Raw genomic sequence first — 26,933 nt, forward strand, 5'->3', positions numbered from 1 at the left:
CTTTGTATAGCCACCATCTCACTAATTCTTGTTGTGGGTAAGAACTGGACATCTCATTTCTGCTTTTCACTTTCCACCCCTCCAATCGAATTTCCATATTGAATGGCATGCATATCAATATCTGGATAAGGTGAGCACTGCTGAGATACTGCGGGAAGGCGATAGAGACCTCAGTTCTCACCAGTCCCCAGTATATTAGCAATGAAATGGTTGAGTTTACACTATAAGCATTAATTACTTTTATACCACCAGAAGTAGCAACGATGACAATAAAAAGATAAGTAGTATTCCAGTGTATCAAGGGAAAAGTAGATCCACTTCCTGATCTTCATTCTCATTCCCCAAAGCTGGTAATTTTATTTATTTTTTTAAAAATATTTATTTATTTATTTAGGCTGCACCGGGTCTTAGTTGCGGCATGTGGGATCTTTACTTGCAGCGTGCGGACTCTTAGTTGTGGCGCGCATGCAGGATCTAGTTCCCTGACCAGGGATCGAACCCAGGCCCCCTGCATTGGGAGCACGGAGTCTTACCCCCGAACCACCAGGGAAGTCCCCAAAGTTGGTATTTTTTAAAAAATATGTCTTCTATATTATTCCAGAAATTGTTTAGGCTTATACTGATAAATATGTATGTGTGTAGACATACATACACACTCACAAATATTCATGTTGTAAAACTGGTATGCCAGATTCAGTGTGGGTGAATGCAATAGCAAGTTAAAAATCTTTCTATGTCAGTATATATAAATTGAGCCACTTCATGGCTAATAACTACATAGGAACCCCGTTATACAGCCAACTATAATTTTGTTAATCACATCTCATTAATAGATATATAGATGTTTGGCTATTTCAAAGAGTGTTGATACATACATGTACGCACATATTACCTGTTTGGTTAATAGGCATTCAAACGTGTTTAGGGAGCAAGCACTGCTCAAAGAAAAATACTGACGGGAAATCCCTGGGATTTCCCTGGGAAATCCAAGAATGTGTACTTTTTTAATTTTTATAGGCATTGTCACATTTCCCTCTGAAATAGATACATCATTGCATACTCTCTAAATATGAGAATGCCTGTGTTTACGTACCCTCAATAGTCCAGGTTGTTATGAGAATTTTTTTAAACATAGCCTGTCTGATGAGCAAAAATGTGGCATATCCTTATTGTTTTAATTTGTATTTATTTACTTAGGAGTGAGGTTAAGAATTTGTATTTATTTTTCTTGGTTATTTGTATTTCCTCTTCAATGACCCTTCAAAAGCTATCAAATCTCTTTAATGTTCTAGAGAAGAATGTTATGCATTATTTGCATTTTTATGCAAATCTAAAACATATCAAACTTGCCACTCCAGCTCTAGTACACCAATTGGCATTATTAGACCCCATGTTTCATAGCCTTCTTTTACCTTCTTTTTCAATCAGTTAATATATTAATCACTTCTAGGGTGGGGCCCGGGAAGAGGTTAGAAGTTTCCACTTCTGGTCAGTTTCAGATTCTGATAGCTCCCTGCCACTGAAGCCGAATCTGGCCTCTGTACCCCAACACCGAATTAAATCTTGGAGACAGAGTTTTGGGTGAAGTAGAAAAGAATAGTTTTATTGCTTTGCCAGGCAAAAGGGGCCACAGCAGGCTAATGCCCTCAGAACTGTGTGTCCCGACCTGTAGTGGGTAGTGAGGAGTTTATAGCAATGGTTCAAAGAGGAGGGTGTGATCAGCTCATGGACATTCTTCTGACTGGTTGGTAGGAAGGTAAGTGGGAATTAGCATCATCAACCTTCTGGTTCCAGCAGGTCTGGGGTCTGAGTGCTTGTGGGCAGCATATCATTAACTTCTCCCACCTGGTGGGGATTTCAGTATCTGAAAAACAGCTCAAAGATACTGTTATGTATATCTCTTGAGGGGGGAACCAGGACCCTGCCCCAAGGCTGCACTATTGTTTCTTGACTGGTCCTCCCTTGTCTCTGCATCCCCTCCCTTCCCTAATGAGCAACCATTTGAACCTGCCTGTTGGAACTCAGGGAAGGTCTTGGAGGCTGAATGAAGCCTATTTCCTGTAATCAAGAAATGGGGCCACAGAAAGGCTTTTGCGTCCAGGAGCCCCACAGGGTCCTGCTTGTTTTTTTCACTTCCCAACACGTTTACCAAATGCCTTCTCACCTCTCCTCCCCTATGCCTAAATCAAGCTTCCAGACTTAGAGAGTCCAGTGGCACCTACTGATCTTGGAGAGGCAGCAGTGAGTGGTGGTGTGAAGCAGTATCTTAATTCCCTGCCCAGGAATTGAACCTGGGTAGCTTGGATGAAAACCAGGAATCCTAACCACCACACCCCCTGGCTCTTGCCCCCAGTGAAAAATGCATTTCTCACAGAGGCAAAAAACTGTAAAAACACGTACAAAGTTTATTATTAGAGACATAGCACAACAAATGGGAGAGCACACAGAGAAACAGTTTGTTAAGACAGAAGTAAGGCAGAGATGCACACCCAGAGAGAAAGGGTTTAGGCGTCCTCCCTTAGTGAGGAGTGCAGTTAGTCAGAAACTAGGCAGAGATACACACCCAGAGAAGAGTGTGGGCTCACGGGCCCAGCCACACCGTGGCATGTGGGATCTTCCCAGACCGGGGCACGAACCCGTGTCCCCTGCATTGGCAGGCGGACTCTCAACCATTGCGCCACCAGGGAAGCCCTGAAGCGGTGATTTAAATCACTTATTAGGACAGTCCTTCTGGGTCTTTGTTTATCTTTGGCCAATTATCTTGTTTCTTTTTTCACATCTGAGTGGTCCTAGGAGGCTCCCCAACATGCATGTGCAACTATTTGCTAAGATGGATCCCACCACAGAGGCCTGTGGGTACATGTCCACACATATTATGGGGTGATGCCCCCTCCCTTTTTGACCCCCAAGGAGCCTTCCTGCACATGTGCAGATAAGGAAGTTTTCCTTGATCTTAGGAGTGGTCATCTTATCTCTTTACTTCAGCAGAGCTCAGCTTCTGCCACTAGCTTTGTCCTTGGAGTGTCTGGGTGAGAACAAAGCTTCAGTTTTACTCCACTTGACAAACACCAGCTGTCCAGCGCAGGGGCCCATCTATCTCCTACCTCACCTTCCCCCTGAGAGACATGAACCCCAAGAAATCTTTGCTGGGAGCATGAGGGACGATGGGCTGGCTTCTGTTGCTTCTTCAGGCTGGCAAGGGACTCATAGACGGTATCTAGTTGGGGTCATGGAGCTCTCGCCCTGTCTCATTAAGGGACCCCAGGGTGACTTACGCTGGTGTTCTGGCAGGATCTGTTCTGAGGAGTGGCTGAAATCTCTGCATCACCGTTTTCCTGATGTGAAACTGTTGCAGTCTGAAAGAGACAAACTTACCAAGTTTGCAAATATTGTAAATATCAGTAAAAGAATGATTGTAACCGGCGGCCAGAGCAGGAGTAAGAACCAAGTTATATGTGGTAACAATTTTTGATCCTGGTCCAGATAGAGTCAGCGCTTGGGTTACCCTGTCCAAAGGAATGGAGCCTTTTGGTGTGGTCGTATATTTTTTTTGATGTCTTTTTTTAATTAGCCTAGTGTTATTGATATAGATATAACAGATTCAGAAGTAGTTGAAGGAGTGACAACCTGAACATTAATAGACAAAATAGATCTTTTTTTTTTTTTCAGGAAGATAAGCCTGAATCCTAGTCTAGACCTGGCACTTTGAGGAGACCTGTAGTCAGGTAGCCAGTTGTCTAGTTTTATCCAAGTAGGTTTTAACCTTTGATGTGCTATTAACACATAAACCAAAGCAGTTGTCACTGTTAATGATTTTAGTGTTTTTCTAGATATGAGAAAGGTGAGAATTTGGGCTCATAAAAATCCTTACCTGAAAATATCTAACTATCTGAAGGCCTGTTTGGTCAGTTTTTTCCCAGAGCACACAACGCCTCATTCCTGATCTCCACCCTGAACTCCTTTCAGGGGGTATTGAAGGTCAGCAGCTGCAGCAGCTTCAGATTTAATCTTTGTAGAGGCAGACAGCACGTGCCAGTTTCCTGTTGGCAGGGCCCCTTCATGGTCATAAACTTGACCATGGTTGGGGGGCATTTTATGACTATTTTGTCCCACAGGGCTAGGAATGCTCAGTGTGCCATTACTGGACTAGGCCTTGTGAGTAGCCAAACGTCTTTGGACCTCCTGCTTTACTAGTCTCTTACGGTCTAGGAAAATATTCCCTCTTGGTGCGTCTTCCTGTATCTACAGTTTCACTCTTCCAGTCATTGATCTCATATGGGACTATATACCATCATTTTATCGGAGGCCCAGTCACACATTTGGTAATGTAAGGAACAACAATTTTGTAAAACAGGCAAAAATAGAAATAATACAGCTAGCAGTATTAGTAAGGTCATAAGTAAGAATTTAAGTTAAGAAATTTTCATTAGGTACAGCCTAGTACATCCCCAGCTTGTCTGGCCTAGTCTGTTTTTCACCAGGCCTTATCTTTAAGGGAAGTTGTATACATTGGCATTGTCCATAAGGCATTTAGCCCAATTTCCTAGTGTTACCAGGCTCCTTATCCTTAGCATAGTCTAATTGTTTCTTTAAACTTGAATGACTGTAGCCTGCTGTTAATCTCCTGGTTGTAGATCATGGAGCATCTGATCTTTATCCAAAGATTGATTACAAAGTTAGGCTTCAGAAACAAACTTAGAGTGTCCCTTTAATAACTCAATTAAAACTCGTAACTATAACATAACAGCAAGGAACTATCTGGGAAGTGAGTCTTAGTAAACACAGAACTTAACTAATGAAACTACGATAATATTTAGTGAAACATAATTTTTTCTAATTACCCCCATTTTTATTAAACACACCCAAGGGCTTCCCTGGTGGTGTGGTGGTTAAGAATCTGCCTGCCAATGCAGGGGACACGGGTTCGAGCCCTGGTCTGGGAACAGCACATGTCTTCCCATAGTGCTGACTGTTTAATCTACAGCTATTGTTGATCCATTTTAAATTCCCTGATTTAGGAGTAGACCATTGCCATGCTACAGGGCATCAGGGTGGCAGAAGTCTGACAATGGGGGGGTTAATCTCGTAGAAGCAGAATGAACTTTCTCTACGTGTGCTATAATCTTCATAGATCATTGTGAAATAATACTTAACCAAAGTAACAAAAGATTTCAAAAGCAAATATAAATCACTTAAAGGCAAAGAAATTTACACAGTCTGTTATCAAAAGCAGCATTTCTCTTAATATAGAGACAGAACCAAATTTCAGTCTGGTACCAGCTTACTGTTAATAGCAAAATTTATTTACCTAATTAATTTCAATTTAGTCTTAATCAGTCTTAACAACGTACCAATTTTTTTTTCATAGTTCCTTTTCCACAAAACTTTTATCACTTCCTGGATCCATATCATCAATAACTTGCCCATTTTTTTTCATCTATAAACAACTAACTGTAGGACAAATTTATTATCATCACTTTCCCCAACAAAAATATCTCCAGTCTTTATATCTTCTCTGGCCAACAACATATATCCTACTTGCTTTACGCACTGAAATGCTTCTCTTGTCACTTCGGTAGCTTTGATTACATATAATAATTTTTAACCCTTAAAAACCCATGACCTCTAGTGAAAACCAAGAAGAAACCAGGTGTAACTGTTTGTCATACTGGCATTTTCTGATTAGCAAACTCAAGATCACATTCCATAACCTCTAAAAACATGTATTTTTCCAAAGCACATTTTTTTTTCTCAATGTGGTACAAGGCATGTGTCAAATAAACCCAAACATCTTTAGTTTCTGTCTTGTATTTAGAATGGTTTGATTTGTGAGCACTTACTTTTCTTTTCTAAGCCAGTTAAATAGAGCTCATTTACAAATTAACTTCAGCAATATTATGCGAAGACAAAGACACATACTGAGACATACATATATCCAGACAGAGATCTCACAGTTTCCCTCTTGAGGCTTAAATTGTCTCTTTGCCTTTTTTTTTTTTTTTTTTTTTTTGATTTGAAGTTTCACTAAGCAACCCAAGGCGGAAGTCTCAGGCAAAGTGGGCTGTGTTTGTTTCCCCAGGACATGATAAGAGTTAACCTCAAGCTTTCTCCTAGGCATATTTTTATTCTCTCAGGGTCAGAATTTTGAAAATAAACCAAAAAGCATTTTAACAAGCTAGATTTCTCTAATTGCACATGCAAAAAGAACCGGTTTTACAATTTCTAAAAAAGCTTTATTTTAACCAGTTTTCTCCAGAGTCTAAAGAATATCGTGGCCATATTGTCAAAAAAAAAATCATCTTTCCTTTCTGTAGTCATAGTTTCATAGCTAAAATATGACCGAATAGTGCTAAAACTGGCCCTAATAACAGGGGCAGACTGGCTGATAAGATGTTGTCCAAGCAGGGATTGTTTCTCTGGGGAGGTGGGATCTCAGTTTGATCAGAAGAATCTCTGGAGGAGTGAGGGAGCTTGCAAGAGTGGGGGAAACTTGGTTCCCTGCTGAGAGTTGGGAGAAGTCAGAGGGGACCATTTCGAATGTTAGGAGGGATCTTCTGTTTCCTCAGCCTTTTGATGATGGAGCCACATAGAGCAGGATGATGATAAAAGGCCATGAAAACTTGAACATAGGGAACCTTAGTCCATTTTCCCATCCTGTGGCAATAAAGATCCAATTGCAAGATACCCATTTTCAGGCCATTTTCCATCCCCCAATTTATATAAAGGCCAGGCACTCTTACCGTAAAATTTAAGTTTCCAGTTCTTAAGGATATACTCCAGAGGTGTTTCTTCTGGCTTAGAAAGGGATCCTCCCATGTTGAGTAACCTGCAACTGAGAATAGAAAGTGATCCTAGAAATGTAACCCAATGTCCTAGATACATTTAGGAGGCACCTGAAGGGACTTCAGAGCATCCCCTGAATTCCCTTCGACCTTATTGCTTGACGGGGTTTTGAGTGTCCTTTACGCCCCCACCGATTTCTAACCAGACGTCTCCAGTTGTTCTTGGTACCGTGCGCACAGTGTCCTCCTTTCATACCTGGAGAGGACATTCAGACCAGCGTAGAACGGTTGCCAGGTTTCTCCTTGAGCTTTATAGGCAACAGATAAAGCCTGGGATGCCGGCTGCTTGGAAGTGGCCAGCCCAATAAGTAGTCCTTGGGCTGCCAAGGCCTGGAGGGAAGGGGGAACTCCTGGAGGAATTGGAGTTGGCCACAATGGAAAATGCCCCGGGGGTCAGGACCTGAGGATTTTACTTGACACTGAAAACAATGGGCTGGGCAGCAGAGAGGGTACACTTAGTCCTTCCGCCAGAGGGTGTTAAAGTATCAGGTAAAAAGAAGCCTTGCTGTGCAAGTAAGGTGGGAAAGAAAATCACAGAAGCGTGGGAGAGAGAGTGTAAGTCAGGAGTCTCCAGCCAGCAGTTTGGGCGCGACCTCTACTTTACCTTGAGCTCCCAGGCTTTGGCACCACTACCACTTTGTCTTCCTAGCAGTGTCCTTCTGACCCCATTTTTCATATTGCAAAAGTCTCTTAATTTCAAAGACTATTGATTTCAATTTGGCCTCTGAGTTAGCAGCCTAAAGACGACCCTGAAAACCAACCAGAAAAGCATAAAATAAGATAACACGAGCCTCCCCACACAGCAATGAAAAACCTGACAGTGACAGTGCAGTAACAGGCTCAACTGGGCAGCTTTCAAATTAGGTCCTTTGTATCCATTATGTGCTACTACTTACCCTGCCTCCTGTGTGCTCACCCATCTGTGAGGAGGTCTGTGTCCTTACCTCCCATCCCGAGGGGGAGAACACAGAGGTGCAGGAGAGAAATTTGTCTTCTCCAGATCTTTCCTGTGTGTGTATGTGTGTGTGTTCTGAGAAAACTTTACTAATGGACCCTGAAGTTTGAATTTCACGTAATTTTCACAGGTTGTGAAATGTTACGCTTCTTAGGACTTTTTTCAACCATTAAAAAATGTGAAAGTCATTCATAGTTCATGGGTCACACAAAAACAGATGACAGGCTGGGTTTGGATGGACCAGAGTCTGTGTCAACCTCTTAATTACATTGTTGCAAACACAGTTGAAGCCCACAGTACCTTTTCCCAAATTGCATCTTCCGATTACCGCCACTAACCATTCTTCTGAAATGGGTGTCAATCATTCCTATTCATACCATTACCTTCTGTTGTTTGTGTCTGTATCCCTAAACAGTGTATAATATTGATTTGCATACTTTGAACTTCATAGAAATGGTATCATACTTTGGGTTCCCTTCTGCCTTGTCGCCCAGTACTTTGCGTGGCACTCTGTCCATGGTGCTGAGTGGAGCTCCAGTGCAGCCTTTTTCACTGCTGTATCGTTTTACACTGTGTGACGACTCTGCCTACGTCATTCGTTCCTGTGCTAGTGAATGGGCACTTAGGTTGCTGCCTGCTAAAGTCCTTTCTTGACATGTCTCATCTCTTTTCACCTTCACCATGACCTTGTTAGATGTCCAGATCTTAACTCTAGGACAAAGGACTGGGTTTCTCCTGGGTCTTCAGGCTCCCCCAGGACTCAGCAGCAACAGTCCATGTAACATGCATGTGTGGCAATTTCTAAGGGTTGGAAAAATTCCTGTTTCTAACTCCTGCTTTAAAACAAGAACAAAAGGTAGCGTAAAGATCTTGCCACTTACTCATACCTCCCCCTCCTTTGCCCCATGTGTTCTCAAGCAACACAGATGCTAGGACCGTGCATTATATTCCTATTATTTGGCTGGCGCTGCTGCACTGCTTGCAACAACTCTTGGAGGTAGGACCTGTGATTATTTTCCTCACGTTAATTATGAGGAAAATGAGGCTTACAGTGGCTAAATATTTTTGCCATTGCCGCAGGCTAAAATTTGAAGCCAGGTCTGGTTCACTGCAGACCTATTTATTATCCATTCATTTGAAAAGCATTGTTGGACATCTGTGCTAGGCCAGCTGCCCTTCTAGGCATGAACGAAGGATAGTAAGGGATGTTGCAAAGGCCTGACTCTCATAGAGCTTAACCTTCTGGTTAGGGGAGACAGGTTATAAACAGATGCATAGTGCCAGGTGATGGTATGTTCTAGGAAGCAAAACAAAGCAGAGTCTAGATGAAAAGTGACGGGGCGGGGCAGGGGCTGCTGTCACAGAATCTCTGATAAGGTGGCATTTGGTGTTTCAGCCAAGTCCTTATGGAAGTAAGGGAAAGAGCTGGGTCTGCTGGGTGGAAGAGCATTGCAGACAGATGGAACATCACGTGTGAAGGATACGGAGTATGGGCATGTTTGGCATGGCTGAGGTGTAGCTGGAATATAGAGAAGACAGACAGGTGTGTCATCTCCTTCTGTTTATTTCACTATGGAAGGCAAGGATCATGTCTTATTGATCTTTATTATTTATCATGTTCCAAATATGATATTCAGTATCGAGTGTGATGAAAATAGAAAGTTAGTAAGTGAAGAAATAGTGGTTTGGATATACCCACGTGTCTCAGAGGCTGTCCCTTGAACTGACCCTCTGTCCTGGCGTTCATCATATAACACATGAACACATCTAAGTAAATAGCGTACGTCCCTCTCCCACAGAAAGCCCTGGAGAATACATGCTGTGTATTTTCTCCCCCATGCACAAAACTGCTTTCATTTCTTCCTCCCTTCCTTCCCTCCCTCCCTCCTTTCCACTTGGATTCCTATTTTCTTTCTTTCCTACTATTTGTCCGTTTCCCTGTCTCTGTCTCTCCGTCTCCCACTCCTTTCTTTGTAAACTCAATTTGGAAAGTTACTGGAACAAACATGCTTCTCGGTTTTTCATGGCTGGGTGTGACCTTGCAGATAACTTCGTGTCTTTTCTTGGCATAAACTGGAGTTCTAGTGTGACTTTCTCACAGAAGAGGTGACTGACATTCCCCAAGTCCGTCTCCCATCCTCTCTCGTGCCCCCGTGCTCTGGCCCAGTGCTCTTGCTTTCTGGAATGATGTGTCCCGCTTGTCACTGCTCCAAGCAGCTTCCAGGCTTTTCTCAGCTCTTCCACGCAGCCTTCCCTGGGTGTCCCCACCCTCAGCCCTGCACAGGTAACTGTCCCTCTGTGAGTGAGAGTCAATAGTAAAATAGTCTCTATATTCAGGTGTTCTATAGGCCACGAGGGCACAACGGGTCTACACCTCCCTTTGATGCAAAGTAAAATAAATGCAGAGTCGCAGGATAAGTCCTGACACAGAGTAAACCATCCGTGGAGAGGTTTGAAGGTCAGATGCCCCTCACCTGGGGACCCACAGAACCTGCACTCCTCCTAGGATACACTCACCCCACCGCATCGTCCTTGGTGAAGGACTTTCTGTATTTCTACTAAATTATTTTGCCCTCCTGTCCTCTCTCATGTCCCCAATTCCTAGCCCCATGCTTGGCAAAAAATGTGTAATTCCAGAACTTTCCCTGTAGTAATCGTGGCCTCCTGAGTGTCCAAAGGCTATCAATACAAGACAACACTTAGAAAGTTATACTGGGCCAAAATCAAGAGATTGCCTAGAAGAAAGCAATGCCACAAGCTTATCATGCCAAAGGAGAACATTTGATCTAAGTTTATAATTTTCACAGAAACTTCTTGTCCTCAATATAGTCTTTCAGGGGTCAAGGCTGGAGTCTCACTTTTGAAGATCTCAGTTTCTAACTGGTACGTGCCACAGAGTGCTCTAGACCCCTGACGGCAATGAAGTTTCTATGAGCACAAGCTTGTTGATACATGTGTACACACACGTGTGTGTGTGTGTGTGTGTGTGTGTGAGAGTGAGTGTGTGTTGGGTGCAAATATGTAATAGGAATGTTCCAAACCAAATAATAGGACAGTAGAAAGAACAAGATAAAAATTTATATACAGATTATGGGCTTTAGAAACTGTTCTGCTTCAAAGTTGAAAATTAACGGGGGATGGGAGAGAGCTTTAAAGTGCTCATGCTTGCCAGCGTAGTTTATGGTTTTATTTAAAATTCAGCTTTTTCAATGTTCAAGTATCATCCCTAAGTCTGGAGTTCTTTACCTGTAAAAAGTACCTTATTCTGGATTGTCTCCGAAGTTTAGAAGAGAAAAAGCATGGGGTCCATTCAGCACAGTTCCTGACTCAGAGGAGAGGTTGCTCTGGTTGTTTTGGAGGTTAATGCTGCTGTCGCTATCAATGGAGCCATTGTGGGAAGGGAGAGGTCTGCCCAAGCCTCAGGAAAAACTCCACAGAAGGGCCCAGGAAGTATTTGGATAGGATCACAGGAAAGGAAAAGGCAGTTCAAACCAGGGGAGCTCTCTGAATGAACACAGGGTGTCAGCCAGGAATGCACGTGCTGTTTAAAAAGAGCGGAAGCCCCAGAGACACAGACTTCCCAGCAACATCACAGAGCTTTGTTCCCTTGGGCGAGAGTGAGAAGGGAAGAGGTTTCAGTGGGTAAAGGATGGTAAAGACCTTCAGATCTGAAAGTCAGTATTCTGATTTTAACATCCTCCTTTGATCCTAAAATTCTAATAACCCACGTTTTATAGAGAAAAAGTCTGAAGCCTAGTTTGGTAAATGACCTTCTCAGAGTCACATAACACAAGAGAGAAAGAGCTCGGACCCAGCCCTTCACTCCAACGGGAGGGAGACCCTGCACAACAATCTGGCTGCAGGCGGGCTGCCCTGTGTGCTGGGCACCAAGGTGACTTCTGTGTCATCTCACAGCCCGAGTTAGTTTCCAGTTCTGCCCCAACCACTACCTCACACTGCCTGCATAGAATATTTATTAGCTATTAATTACACCGGGAGAATACTTTTCATGGTGTTTTAAAAAATTACTTAAAAAAATTAACCCAAACCAAAGCATGAATATAAAGGAAGCCTATTGTCTCAGGTGGAAATGTCTGTAGTGCTTCCCAGTTGGTTCCCTTGAGACACAGTGAGCAGTACTGGTGATGAAAGAGGGGGTGCTTCGATCACAGCCACAGCTCCCACTACGTGAGCACAGTCCAGCCAGACACAGGACTGAACACATTTCCCGACCGAGGTTTTAAGTCCTTATAACCGCTGGCAGGATGGCTCCTGTTTATTCCCATTTTACAGATTTGAGAAGTAAAGTGACTTGCTTAGGTTTACCAAGCTAAGCCTGCATTTAAACCCTTGTTCCCCTGCTCCAAGCCTGGCCTTTAAAAAGCAGCTTCCCTTCCTTAGAGCAGCGCAGGGGGCATGGGAATTGCATTGTTCCAAGCAGCAGCTGTTGCAGAGAGCGAGATGCTTAAAAAGAGCCGCACAGTGTCCTAATTACCTGTGGCAAGGAAAACATCTGTGTGGGAAAAGTAATGAAATTAATTCTAAAGTCTAGCAGCTGCCTACATTAATTGATGTTAATTAATGCCAAATTACAAGACACTTCCTATGAAATTGCATCATAAACTCACCCGAATTGAATATGGAAAGAGTTCATCATGCTTAATGTTGTTACAGCAAGCCCCAAGGGGAATAAGAATGATTGGTCCCTCAATGTGAAGTGCTGGCGCCAGTTTCTTTCTGTTTCCATTAGGAGGGGAAGGAGAACAAACCAGGAGCAGTTTACCACAGGCAGGCCACTGGGAATTGATCAGTTCCCCTTCAGCTTGCAAATGTCACTTTGAACCTCTGCAGGAAAGACGTGGTTTCAAGACCTCTTCCTGGGGCTTTTCTTGGGTCCATCGGTTGTACATTTTGTAATTCTCAGCTCAAGAACGGCTCATTGCACAGCTCTGCCTCAGTATGTGGCACGGGGAGTGAAGAGAGAGAGAACAAGCAAAGGAATTAGAGACAGTTCTCTAATTCTTGCAAGCAGGATCCCACAAGCCCACCATGACCCCTGGCCCCTTTCCCGGGCTGAGAGGTGCTGACCAAAGATTTGACACAGGTTGTCTGCCTCTCACATCACTGCCTCTACGCAAGTGTTGACATCACATATATAACTTTTATTCATTTTCCCCATGTAAACATACATATGTAGACATCTATATATATACCACTTGCACAAAATCGTGTCCATATGCACCTATTTTGGTAACCTACTTTTTAAAAACTTTTATTTTGGAATAAATTTAGATAAACAGAGAAGTTACCAAGATAGTGCAGCTTTACCCGGCTTCTCCTAATGTTAACGTCTTATACAACCATGTTCTCTTTCTCAAAGCTAAGATATTAACATTGATACAGCATTATTAATTGGTAAGCTATTTTTATATAAAATGCATTAAGCATTTCTGTAATTCCTCACATATAGTCTAAAGGCAGAATTTTAATAGCAAACTATGCATGTGCCACAGTCTATTTAGTTGTTCCTCAATTGTTGGCCTTTTTGTTTTCTCTTATTTTTTTAAATTATAAACAACACTATGATGAATATCAAAGTAGATAAATCTTGGCATAGATCATTAATTATTTCTTCAAGTCGAATTCTCAGAAATGAACCCGAAAAGATGTTGATCCATATTGCCAGATGACCCTGCACAAAAATACAAACGGACAGGCTTTTTTTTTTTTTTTTAATCTAGGTATATCCATTTATACTTGGAAGCCAAAACACATGCTTAACAAAAATTGGCCCCAACCAATTGGTTGCATTATTTCCACTATGCAGCATAGCGGAAATAAACCAGACTTGGAGGCCAACCAACCCCGTTTGAAACCACGTACTATACGGTTATACGGTACTATATGTACTAACCGCCATTTCTATAATCTCTTGGAGTTTCATTCTCTTTATCTGCAAAGTCAGTTGATAAATTATACTCTATAGTATTGTGAAGATTAAATGTACCAAATAAGTGTGAACATGCTTTAGAGTACTTGGCACATAGATGTTCAACAAATATTAGTTTCCCTGTTCTTTTAATTTCTCCCCAGATCCCTCAGATTCATAATTTTTGTATTGTTGAGTTATAAATGTGAAAAGTTTATATTTTCCATCTTATTCTTGCTCAGGGACCTTTGAAGGGGAAGTTGAGGTCTTAAGAAAGAAACTATTAGACACCATTATAGATAAAACAAGCACTGTGTATTCATCAAGAAGTCCTCATGGGGTGGCAGTCTGAGAAATTCTAACTGGAAGTTGTATTAGTAAATTGAAGCCTGAGACTTCCTAATTCTGAACCCTTGATTCAAATTGTTTTCATTCATTATCTCACATAACAAGAAGCACAGAGACAGGGCAACCCTGGGTTCAGTATAATCAGTACCTCTATGATGTCATCAGGGAACAGGTCTCTTCCACCTCTTCATCATACTCATTGTGTAAGTTTAACTCTAAGACTCCTCCATGCACAAGAAGGCTAGAGCAGTCCCACGCATCATGTTGACTCAGTGTTGTATGCTAGCAGAAGAAGGTCTTCTGTGCTGTGCCTCCCTGTAGCCCCTTAAAAGATCTCTTTCACTTCTTATTTACTAGAACTGGTTTAAATGGCTTTCCCTAAAGCAAATGATGGCAAGTAGAGTGGGCATAGACTCAAGAGGATTATTCCCTGCACATCAGAGCTTCTGATTCATGTGGAAGAAAGATGAGCCACCAGGTCCAGGACTGGCTTTTCTGGCAAAGAGGCAGGGAGGAATGAGCATTGGATAGGTCACTGATAGTACCTGATAGTGAAATATAACTGTAATACTCAAATTCAGTTTCCTTAAGGACAAACTGTGTGCCCCAAACTGATCTAATCACTGTGAAAAGAAGCAAAAGAGAAAATAGGAACATTATAGTTGATAGTAACAACTGACATTTGTACAACTTTGAGTTTCAAAGCATTTATCATATATGTTATTTCAGTAAATCCTTAGAGCCAAACTACAAGATAGTTGACATTGGCATCCTCATTTAATAGATGAAGGTAGCAAGACGCGGGAAGATAATTTCCTTTGAATTATGCAGCTATGACCACACCAGAACTCAAGCCCAGGTCTCACAGATGCCAGTCTCCATTTCTATGACCCTGAGTTGCCTTTTGAAAAACAGAAGTCAACTAAAGCTGTAGAAGGGTCTGATGGAGTGTGACATTGTGAGGTGCAGATTTTGTGTGGCACGGGGAGAACTGTTCTGGGAAGGGATGAGTCCCAGAAATTCTCTTCAGGGAGAAAGATCATGAGTTATGCCCTAAAATGAAACTATAAGAATGTCTAAGAAAGGAGATAGGGAAGGGAGTATAAAAGGCTTTTCTTTTTCTTTTTTTTTTTTTTTTCCGGTACGCTGGCCTCTCACCGTTGCGGCCTCTCCCGTTGCGGAGCGCAGGCTCAGCGGCCATGGCTTACTGGCCCAGCCGCTCCGCGGCATGCGGGATCCTCCCAGACCGGGGCACGAACCCGTGTCCCCTGCATTGGCAGGCGGACTCCCAACCACTGCGCCACCAGGGAAGCCTGAAAGGCTTTTCTTTAGTTTCTCTTTGGAGGACTAGATGGGTTAAAATACTTGAGCGCTATACCCATCACCACACATGGCAGCGGGATAAAGGAAGATTGTGGATAAAGGAAGATTGTAGATAAAGCTCTCCTTCCCTCTCCTTAGAGCTTATCAGCAGCTACGTCAGCCATTGGTCAGTTGGAGCAAATATGCATGCCGCCCCCTAGCGGCACTCCTTGTAGAATACAGGTTTACCCAAGTTCTTCAGTAAAAGTAGTGCTAGAAATTTCCTTCAGGGAAGTCAATTAGTGAATCCTAATATCCAACTCAACATGCAATTGCCTACCCCCCATTTCATGTAAATAATCATGTCCTGAGTTCTTCATTTGGAAGAGTGGATTTCTTCATACATCTTTGATGTCCTAAAATTAAACCTACCCACTCATTAAGCACCAAAAAAAAGGTAAAATAACTTCCTTTTTCATTCAAAAAGATATATTCCAGTAAAGTGGTATGTTCCAAGGAATATTTATTTATTACGTACTATGTGCCTGGAACAGTATTAGAATCTGGAGGTCTAGGAGGGAACAACAAAGACAAAAGAGGTCTCTGTCTTCATGGAGCTTGTATTCTAACAGGGAGAGGGGCAGAAATAAATCATGAGCAAGGCGACTTTAGATTGTGATAAATTCCATGAAGGGAATTAACAGGATGGAGTGTTATCGAAAGTAATCATGGAAAACGCTCAGAAGTAACAGTAAGCTGAAATCTAGACCTTCTTTGGGGAACATCCTGGGGAGAAGCAGTTTAGGCAGAGAGAATACAAATGTAGTGGTAGAAAGTTTGGCCAAATTCCTGAACATATTGCAGTTTAGAATAGAAGAGTCACAGGGAGAGAAGAGACTAGCATGAGGGGCAGTTGAAGCAGTGGTGGTAGAGGGTTTGAATTTATTCTAAGTGCAAGGAGGCAAAGGGACTTTTAAGTGACATCTGATTCATAGAGAGGGCAGAATAGTTGTGGTTGAAAAACAGTGACAGCCTCCCTCATACAATATACTTCCAGCAACAGGGATCAAATCTATTGTTATTACTGATATGTTTATCACCTGCTATAGTCTCAGGTGAGATGCAGGGTCTTAGTTTACTCACCTATAAAATGAGGGCAAAGTTTTTGAGTTGGGAATCTCCTCTCAATTCTGTTTTATTTCCAATTAGTAATAGAAGAAAAACCTTCATCTTCACATAGCACCTTATTGTTTATAACAACAGCACTTCTAGCGTGAGGTGATTGATGATTGCACATATGTGTGTGTTTCCCAGTTTACCAAAGGTCGAAGTGTGGAGGTGAAGCCTATAAATGAGAAAAAATAACTAAGAAGGCACAAGTATTATTGCCAGCTTTTGAAAATATTTTCATTTGGGTTTGGAAGGAAAAAATTTAATTAACAGGAATTTAATATTCTAGGATGACAAGAGTTGGTGGAGGCACTGGGAAATAGTGATGGTGATGTTGACAGCAAGTGAGTAAAATAATACTGATAATACTTTTAACGACAATAGTAACAGTAATGTAGTGAATAGAGAATGTGAGGTTTGTGGAAAGGCTTGAAGACAGCAAGAAAGGTAGAAGATGTCCACTCTGACTCTAACATGCTGTGTGTATATCACCCCACCCTCGTTTATTTCAGATTCACAATACCTAACCTGCGGAATGCAGAACTGCACAGAGGCCAGCAGAAACAAACCTTTCCCAGGCTACATTGACCCAGACTCTTTGATTGTCCAGGATGATTATGTGTTTGTTCAGGTATGAAAGATCCACTTCCATTGATTGTGTCAAAGACATTTCCCTTCCCTGCTTCTGTCCCTAATGCAGCCCCTTTGCCTGCTTACACTCCCTGAAAAGCAATAAAGAAGGAAAAAAAAGCATTATTATTATTATTTTTTAACATCTTTATTGGAGTATAATTGCTTTACAATGGTGTGTTAGTTTCTGCTGTATAACAAAGTGAATCAGCTGTATGTGTACATATATCCCCATATCTCCTCCCTCTTGCGTCTCCCTCCCACCCTCCCTATCCCACCCCTCTAGGTGGTCACAAAGCACCGAGCAGATCTCCCTGTGCTATGCGGCTGCTTCCCACTAGCTCTCGATTTTACATTTGGTAGTGTATATATGTCCATGCCACTCTCTCACTGCGTCCCAGCTTACCCTGCCCCCCCCCACCAAGGCATTATTTTTTTAACAAAAGGAACATTACCATTTTGAAGCTTCTATACTAACAGAATAGTAATTCCTTCCTTGGGGTGGTGTCTGGAGGACTTGTCAATGTGGGGTGCCTGGAGGTGGTGAGAGGCAGAGCCGATAGAGCACGATCAGCCTCTGTTGTTTACAGGCACGACTGAGATCAGGGTCAAGAGAATTTAGATGAGATGCATTCAGACAGGTTTCTCACCTCTGCAAGAGTGAGAAACAGCTTGAGAAGCTGAGGGTTCAGGAGTGGTTAGAAGAGAGAAGGAACAAGAATGCTTTGTTTCTTTTCACATTTAAGGACAAATTTAGGCTTGTTTGGACAAAACATTTAAAAATTCCTTCACTGCTTTCCATGTTAAAATTGACAAAGGTACAATAGCTAAATAGTTTATATATATAAATAAATCTACAATTTCACTGTGATTGAGACATTCTAGATACTAGTATGTTTACTTGGACAAGAAATCATAATTTAGAATATTTAATCCCATGTATTGGGAAGTAAGTGTTCAAATTCCTTACTATCAGCCTATGTACTTTTAAAGTAGTTCACAGTTACACACACACACACACACACACACACACACACTTCCTTTTCCTCTAGGAAAATGAATAATGAGCACTCTGATAACTTCAGCATCAAATTATCAAGTGACATTAAAATGGGAAATGGTTACCCATATTGGTTCTATGTATAAATCGTTTCTCTATCAGTGTTGCTTCCAGGGACCTTTCCTGTTTTCTAGTAACAGTTTATAATCCACATATATGACTCACAAATGAAAATCAATTGTGCATTTAGAGTTTTATATATTTTCTACCCAGGCCACTATGAACATATAACCCGACACTAGGACCAAGAGGTGGTCTGGCCACGTCATGGTGAATATAACTTTCTAGTCACATTTTTACGTGTCTGGTGAAAATTCACCCAGAGCATTTGTTGACATTCTGAGTATGCAAATTCCAGATGACTTCAAAGTCCAGATGTTTACATGGGTTAAGAGTAGCAACAGGAATTCATAGAAACTGAGAGTAAAAAGGTGGTTTTCAGGGACTGGGGGCTAGGGATATGGGGAGATGCCAGTCAAAGGGGGTACATGTCCAGCTATATGATGTATAAGTAATAAACAGCATAGTGGCTATACTGTATTATATACTTGAAAGTTGTTATGAGAATAGATCTGAAATTTTATCACACAGACACAAAATCTTAATTAAGTAAAAGGATGGAGGTGTTAACTAACCTTATATGAGGTAATCATTTCACAATATATGCATATCAAATCATCATATTGTACACTTTAAACTTGCATGTGCTATATGTCAATAATATCTCAATAAAGCTGGGGAAAAAAGAGTGGCTCCAAAGGAGAAAGAGAGTGGCAGTGCACTGCTCACAGCCTGCACCTCGTGGTGCTCAGCTGAATTGGAGACCACAGCACTTTTCACCCTCCCTCAGACTCACAGGGTTCTTTGGGCTGTACATTCTGGGCAGACCTGGGGGAGGTAGCTCACCATTTGTTCTCTTCTGGGAGGTTGAGGTCTAGAATGATTTTGAACCACGATCCTGGCTTGGATTTTCGTCTAACACATCAGCAGCACTGCTGTGTGTGGGACATGCTCACAGCCAGCAGTGTGACTGCACAGAACTGGAATTCAGTGCCGAGATGGGCGCTCCTGTTCTGCCACCTTGTGACCTGGACCATTCCCTTCTCATCTGGCACAGGGACCTGTTTGTGTGGTCAAAGTCTTGGGGCTAGATGGCTGGGCTGCTGAGGGACACAGATCCAATATACCCTAAGGCTTGTATTATTAAAAAAAAAAAATTGCTAAAAATGTCTCCTGACTTCTGCACCGCAGGGCAAATTGAAGAATTGTATTTTTGTGCAGTGGGTTCACTTTGGGCCTCTGAAATCACATACACTGTCTAAGTTGTTTTTGAACTGAATGCCAATTCTTTACACTGGCCCACAATACTCACTTACGCTGTTGTGTTGGCAGCTACCCCCTTGCATTCAGGGGCTGTCCTTCTGTGACCTGTAACTGTCGTAGTAGCTCTTCTTACACCCTTTATGTTTACGCTCCAGCTGACATCAGGAGGACGGCCACACTACTACGTTTCCTACCGAAGGAATGCGTTTGCCCAAATGAAGCTGCCCAAATATGCTTTGCCCAAGGTATGGCCTGAATCAATTTCTCTATTTCAGTGTCTACTCTTTTTCCCAAGGACTCTTTCAGTCTCTCGTAGTTATTTATTTCTTTTCATCCCCCATCTCTGTTTCTCAAGTTCACTTCTTTACTTTCCTTTTTGCCAACCTCCTTATCCTTCTTTCTCTCTCAGTGGTCCATCCCTCCCTCCCCCACCTCTCTCTCTCTCTCTTTCTAATTCTTTGGAATTCTTGCTGTAGGAGCATCTGAGTAAATTGATAACTGACGTGCTTTTGCTTTTCAAGTGGGATGTATTGGTTTTCTAGTAGGACAGAAACTATGCTTTGGATACACAGTGTATCAGTGCAACAGGTATGATACATATCTATATACCATTTTGTTGTTATTAATCATGGAGAGGTGATGCGGCGATGTAGCGTCCGACATTTGCTTTCTTTCCCAGTGGAACTTACGAGACTGGTTTTCTTTAGGGTTCGGAGACACAGCTAATTTTTTAGACTTTCCCAAAGACATAGTCCTTTAAAAAGAGTGGCAGAAAAAAGTTAAAGACTCCCAACCGCTAACATCCCCAGACTCTCTCTCCACAAACACTGAAGAACTGCGTTAATATGGAGCGCCACCTAGTGGAAGTGAAACTGACTTGGGAGCTCAAAGCTGTGGATTTGAGGTCTTGCTGCCACTGTGATGTATTTTAAGTAGCCAGAAATTGTTAACGTATTGTGCCTTTTTTTTTTCTAGCAACAACCACTGACATGTGAGTGTTTTTATTTTTAAATTTTTTATTGAAGTATAGTTGATTTACAGTATTATATTAGCTTCAGGTATACAACATAGTGAGTCAATATTTTTATAGATTACAAAATAGTGGTTATATTTTCCTGTGCTGTGCAATATATCCTTGTTGCTTATTTATTTTATACATAATAGTTTATATCTCTTAATCCCATACCTCTATCTAGCTGCTCCACCCTTCCCTTTGCCCACGGGTAACCACTAGTTTGTTCTCTATATCTGTGAGTCTGGTTTTTTTTTTAATATACATTCATTTGTTTTACTTTTTAGATTCCACATATAAGCTATAACATAGAGGATTTGTCTTTCTCTTTCTGACTTATTTCACTAAGCATAATACTCCCTAGGTCCATCCATGTTGTCACAAAAGGCAAGATTTCATTCATTTTTATGGCTAATATTCCATCACACACACACACACACATACACACACACACATCTTCTTTATCCATTCATCTGCTAAAGGCACTTTGGTTGCCTCCATATCTTGGCAATTGTAAATAATACTGCTATGAACATTCAGATGCATTTATCTTTTTGAATTAGTGTTTTTGTTTTCTTTGGCTATATACCCAGCAGTGGAATTGCTGGATCATATAGTAGTTCTATGTTTAGTTATTTGAGGAAATGCCATACTGTTTTCAACAGTGACTGCACCAATTTACATTCCCACCAACAGTGTAGGAGGCTTCTCTTTTCTCTATATCCTCCCGAACATTTGTTATTTGTAGACTTTTTGATGATGGCCATTCTGACAGGTGTGTCTTGATCAACAGAACAAGGGAGATGTGTGTGGCTGTAAGAAGGGGACTGTGTAGGTTTAAACATAGCTCAGCTTTGAAACCTTTGGTTGAACAAAGAACATAAATAACTGCTTTTTCAATTGTGTTTTCATGACTCTTCGTCTTGTATTTTTATCCATGACTTTGTAGTTTGCTATCTTGGACCAACATCAGCTACCTGCCCAGGGAATCAGTGATAGATATAGCACAAGGGCGCTGCAGGTCTCCTCTCCCAGGAGAGACAGTGGCTTCTCCAGGCAGAATTCTCGTCCTTGGCCATCACTCTGCCCCTAACCCTAGCATAGTGAAAAGTGAGCTGTAAACGTCAGCCCATTAGAGATAATAACACACATTAAATTACACTATTAACTGCAAAGAACTATTTCCATATTAGTAGTTATTTTTTTCAGCTGCTAAGAGATTGATGACAGTGGTAATTGCCCAGAACTATATGCCTATGCCTGTGTATGTTTAACTGCTCCTTGCTCTTGATTTGGCCTAAAACATTTTCCAAAAAGACAAACACAGCATTGGAGTTGTGCCTTAGATGAGAATTGGGTAAAGTCAGTATGTAAAAGAAAAATGGAGTGTTGTTAAAATTACCCTTGATAATCTTTTAGGGAGGTCCATGAGGGAGATGATCATGTTACCTTGGTAAGTCTAACAGAGCTGGTGGTTGTTTTGCTTTGTTTTGTTGTTTTGTTTTTTTTCACTTGAGCACTGAAATAAATTGCTGTCTTTGACCAATAAATGAAGGAGTTGGCTTGCAAGATTTTCACCTTTAAAAACAAGAACATACTCAATGCAGTGAGACGCTCCTGTTCAAGAGACATGTGGGAATTGGGACCACATCAGGAAACAGCAGTTTCGAGCCACTCATCTCATGCTTACTTACTCTTGGGAATATACTTTTTGAGTGGAATAAGTTTCAGCCAAACCAGATGCTTCTTGCTGCAGATTTGAGGCTAGAACTTGAGTCTCCTGACTCCCAAACTGGCATTCCTTGTATTACACTTTTCTACTCTCTAAATAAATTAATAGATTCTATTACTAAAAGGGAGCAGCACCCACCCCAAATTTTTCGTTGTAGTACACTTTTCTACTCTCTAAATAAATTAATAGATTCTATTACTAAAAGGGAGCAGCACGCAAATTTTTATATACTGAGGAGCATCCAGAGAAAAAGTCCCATTGATCTGTGCAGCCTCAGAATGGTATTTTAGAACAAAGAAACCACTTGGCCCCTTGGCTGGAGTGTTGGGAAACACATACTGTGCGTTGCTTGTTCATAGCCATCACGCCAATCACTGTTGACAGCTGCCCCCAGTGGCATCTTGCCAATCTGGAAGGAAGAGTTTTAGTCTGAGCCTGAATTGGCTGTCTGGCCCCTCCCACACTCTCCCAGATGAGCAGGTTCCATTAGTCAGCCTCATCTGAGGTCCAAGGGTAGAATGGGGTGATTAATTTAGCTTGTCCCCAGAAAAATCGGAACCACTACAGCGAATGAATGTACTATTTGGTCCAAGTGGGTGTTTATTATTTAAGGCAATGAGATGCCTCATTACAATCCCATTACACCTTCAAAGAGAAGCCCCAGCCTGGGTGGAGTGATCCATGGCAAAGATGCATTATTTCAGGACCCTCTATCAAAGCAGGGCTGCTGCAGCTGGAAAGGAACAAAGCTTCGTGCTCACCAAAGGAACTGAGACAAACCTGCACTTACATGCTCAAATTTTCTTTAATCATCCCCTGCCATTGTTTCAACTCTTGAAAGACTGAGGTTACCCTGAGCTGTATTAAAAAAAATTAATATAATGGTAAAGATGACCAGAGAGGGAGGTGGGGAGATTTTAGTATTGCTGTTACCATTAAGAGTGTGAGGCCCTCCAGACAGGGAGACCTAGTGACAGTTTTCCTCCCTTACCGTACTTGGAACTCATTCTGAGCTACTCAAGTGAGATAAATGAGGCAACACATATGAAAGTGCTTTGAGCATTTTGGAGGACAGATACACTATAAAAGTAAGGTAATATTAGTATGGATCTAGTTGTCTGTGTTGGAGAAGATCGATGTGAACTGGGGTGGGTGATGAAAAGGCTGCTTGATTCACAGCGAGAGACCCTAATTCCAGACCTAGATCTGTCATTCCCCTGCTTTGAACGTTGGGCTGGTTTGTCAATTTCTCTCTTTTTTTTTTTTTAAATTTTTAAAATACAGAGCTTAGATTCACAATAATATTTTCTCAAACTCATTACTCAATAAAATGCCCTTAGAGATGCTTCGCGAAAATTTGGTTCTATGATTGTGAGTTTAAAAAAAGAAAGAAACTCCATTCCATGCTCCTTGCCTAGAGACTAACAGAAGCTCGCTGATACGTTAAAGGCTCTAGGATGTCCTGTGAGCAAGAAAGCTGTATAGTTAGCATGAATCAAAACGTTTTACAAAAGGATCCATGCAAAAAAAAAATCTATTAAAATCGAACAATAGTGGTGTCCTATGGAACAGATGTTGGGAAGTGCTGTAGAACATCTCAGAGTTCACTTCTTGGTCTAAAATTTTGTATCTCAGTATAAGCTTTCTACATAAAGTGCCATTTTGGGTGAAATAACATATTTTTCTGATACAGGCGCGTGTAGGCACGAAGAGAAAGGAAAGATGGCATTTAAATATGTCAGACGTTTCAGTTACAGTATTTAAGACCAACCTAGTTTTTAAATTTTTTTTTTATTTTTACATCTTTATTGGAGTATAATTGCTTTACAATGGTGTGTTAGTTTCTGCTTTATAACAAAGTGAATCAGTTATACATATGTTTCCATGTCTCTTCCCTCTTGCGTCTCCCTCCCTCCCACCCTCCCTATCCCACCCCTCCAGGCGGTCACAAAGCACGGAGCTGATCTCCCTGTGCTATGAGGCTGCTTCCCACTAGCGATCTACCTTACGTTTGGTAGTGTATATATGTCCATGCCTCTCTCTTACTTTGTCACAGCTTACCCTTCCCCCTCCCCATATCCTCAAGGTTTGTAAACAGTCTCTTCAGTGTAATTAGATTATATATATAGAGAGATCTGCCCTTGGCCCTTATCTAGCCATGACCATTTAATCTGTTTTTGCTCTGTTACTTGTTCTCTAAGTGACGTAAGTACTTGATGCATTTGTGTTTTGCATTCTACACCAACCAAGGAGAAGTGTGAGTGGGCCGCGGTAGTATGGATGGTTTACTCTGGCCCCTAGGATTATTTAATGGGTCCAAAGGCACAGTTATGCAGGGACCAGGTTACTGAAATATTTAAACTTGAATTCAGGGATGAAGCTACATCCTGCTAACAAGGAAGGAAACATGAATTGGGAGTAGTTGTTTAAGGGTTCTGAATGGTAGGGTAAGGACTTTGATCTTTGTCCTATAGGAAATGGGGGGCCATAGAAGGTTTGGCCCTCAGTGGATGAATGGCCTTTGGACTAGTTTCCACAGTTAATTCCCTCGATTAGAAAGAAACAAAACACTTGGATGAACCACTTTTTGTTAAGTGTATTAGTTAGCACCCTAATATTTGCAATGAACAGAAAGGCCAAATCAACCTTGCTTAATCAAAGGGGATTTAGGGTTTGCTTAACAGAAAATAGCTAGCATGTATGGAGCAGATGCTAACACCAGGCACTGTGGTTAAATGCTTAACACTTACTAACTGATTGAATCCTCACAACTCCACGAAGGGCATACTGTTATCTCTGGTTTGCAGGTGGAAATCCTGAGGCACAAAGTTCCGTTCGCACAGCTGAATGACAGAGCTGGGATTTGAACTCAAGTAGTTTTCTTTCAAAGACCATTCTTTTCATCACTTTGCTCTACTGTCCTCTCTAACTAAACAAGTTTACGGGTGGGCAGGCTCCTTAGATATCCACATTCAGAGACCCAAAGACTATCATAGAATTTGGACCATCTCTCTCCACCTTTTGAGCCTATTTTTCCGAGATTGGCTTATCCTCTGCCTCCAAGCTATGTCTCCATCAGATCTAGACTTTATTTTTATTCCAACTGCTTACAAACGAACAGTAGAAAATAACTTTTTTCTCTCTAATAATTCCAGTCATTCTCGCATCATGTCTTATTGCCATCACTGATCCAATCGCTGTCATCAGGAAAACGGAATTTTCTGAATGCTAGGCCTACAAGATCACTTCTGGTGCCGAGGGTGGGAGAAAGTAGCAAAGACTGAGCACAGGGGGGAAATTTGTCTGAGAAGCATGAGGATGTTTTTTCAAAGAACATCAAGCTACAGTTGCCAGAAGAAATGTACGTAGGCGTTGGGCTGATATAAGATGTGACCAACTTTTATACCAAACCTTAGTTTGCGTTATCAACCAAATTGAATTCACGGGCAGGATTCATTTTTGGCCTCCCCACTTTTTTTATAAAAACGTTATCAAACTCTAGAGTATGGCAGTAAGGCCTGAGAAGGTGTCAGGAATACAAAACCCTTTGGATAAGGACTTCTTCCTTCCGGAATCATATGAGTTCACTGTGGTCAGTTTTCAACAGGAATGAGAGACTTGCTCCTCTAAGTCTAAAGCAGAGTTGAAGTTGAATTGCTGATTGATTGAGAGAACGTGGGCATATATTACAATGGGAAACTTTGAAATTAGGTAGAATTTTCCGGCCCTGGAGTTGTTGCCAAGGAAGATTGACAGACATCCTGAACCTTTTCAAGGAGAGTGGATGATCCCTCTGGGAGGATCTGAGCCCTGAGCTACACAAAGGCCAAGAATCTTTCCAGGTTGTTCTTTTACCTTTAGCCGTATACATAATTCTGTTTTTGTTTTGCTTTTTGGTTTTTGAATGTGATACCAATGTGTACCACCTTGGGCGAAGGGGGGAAGGCTGCCGAGAGCAATGAGTGGGATCTCCTGAAGGAGACAGCAGGCCTTGGTCTGAGACATCAAGCCTTGGTCTATGTCAGCCTCTCCCTGAACACCCACTCCTCTGGAGTTCTGAATGGGGAGAGAAGGGATTTGGAATCCCCACCCCAGGGACATCTGCTCACTGCCTCCACATTATGTCTGCCTTGTTTCTATCTTCCAGGACAACCGGAGTCTGAAAACGTCATCATTTACGCAGACTGTTTTTCCCTGTTTTATTTCAGGTTTCCTGGGGAACTTCTCAGGGTACAGGTTTTGATAAGCTAAGTCCTTGGACACTCATTAACCTGAAGATTAGTGCTCTGGGGGTCTCACGTGAACATTTTTCCTCCGGAACCTCTAGGGGTTGCTGAGCCTTAGGGAAGTGCTTCTTAAACATTAATGTGCATATTAATCATCCATGGATCTTATTAAAATACAGATTTCTATTTGATAGGTGAGGCCTGAGGTTCTAACAAACTTCCAGGTGATGTCCATGCTGCTGGTCCCTGGACCACAGTGAGAGATGCAAAGCTTGTCTGTTTTCTCTCTGCCCCTCGTATTTGCCCCAAATATGCCTTCTGAACATGTACTGTGTTTGTGCTTGGCAAATTTATCAGGATGCCTGATTCTCCAAACTCATACATATTTGAGAAATTATCCTTCA

General features: G+C 41.8%; 1 protein-coding gene across 9 annotated transcripts in view; it reads left to right on the forward strand.

The window, feature by feature from the left end:
* The window catches only part of LOC115844941 (VPS10 domain-containing receptor SorCS1), a 790,264-nt gene that overhangs the window by 632,912 nt on the left and 130,419 nt on the right, over window positions 1-26,933 (forward strand). For all 9 annotated transcript variants that reach the window (XM_060285969.1, XM_060285968.1, XM_060285966.1 and 6 more), the window contains 2 exons: window positions 17,059-17,177; window positions 19,715-19,804. In XM_060285969.1, the coding sequence (XP_060141952.1) occupies window positions 17,059-17,177; window positions 19,715-19,804 (209 nt within the window). The remainder of the gene's footprint in view (window positions 1-17,058; window positions 17,178-19,714; window positions 19,805-26,933) is intronic.

The sequence above is a fragment of the Globicephala melas genome, chromosome 16 (genome assembly GCF_963455315.2).
Source record: "Globicephala melas chromosome 16, mGloMel1.2, whole genome shotgun sequence".
NCBI lineage: Eukaryota > Metazoa > Chordata > Mammalia > Artiodactyla > Delphinidae > Globicephala > Globicephala melas.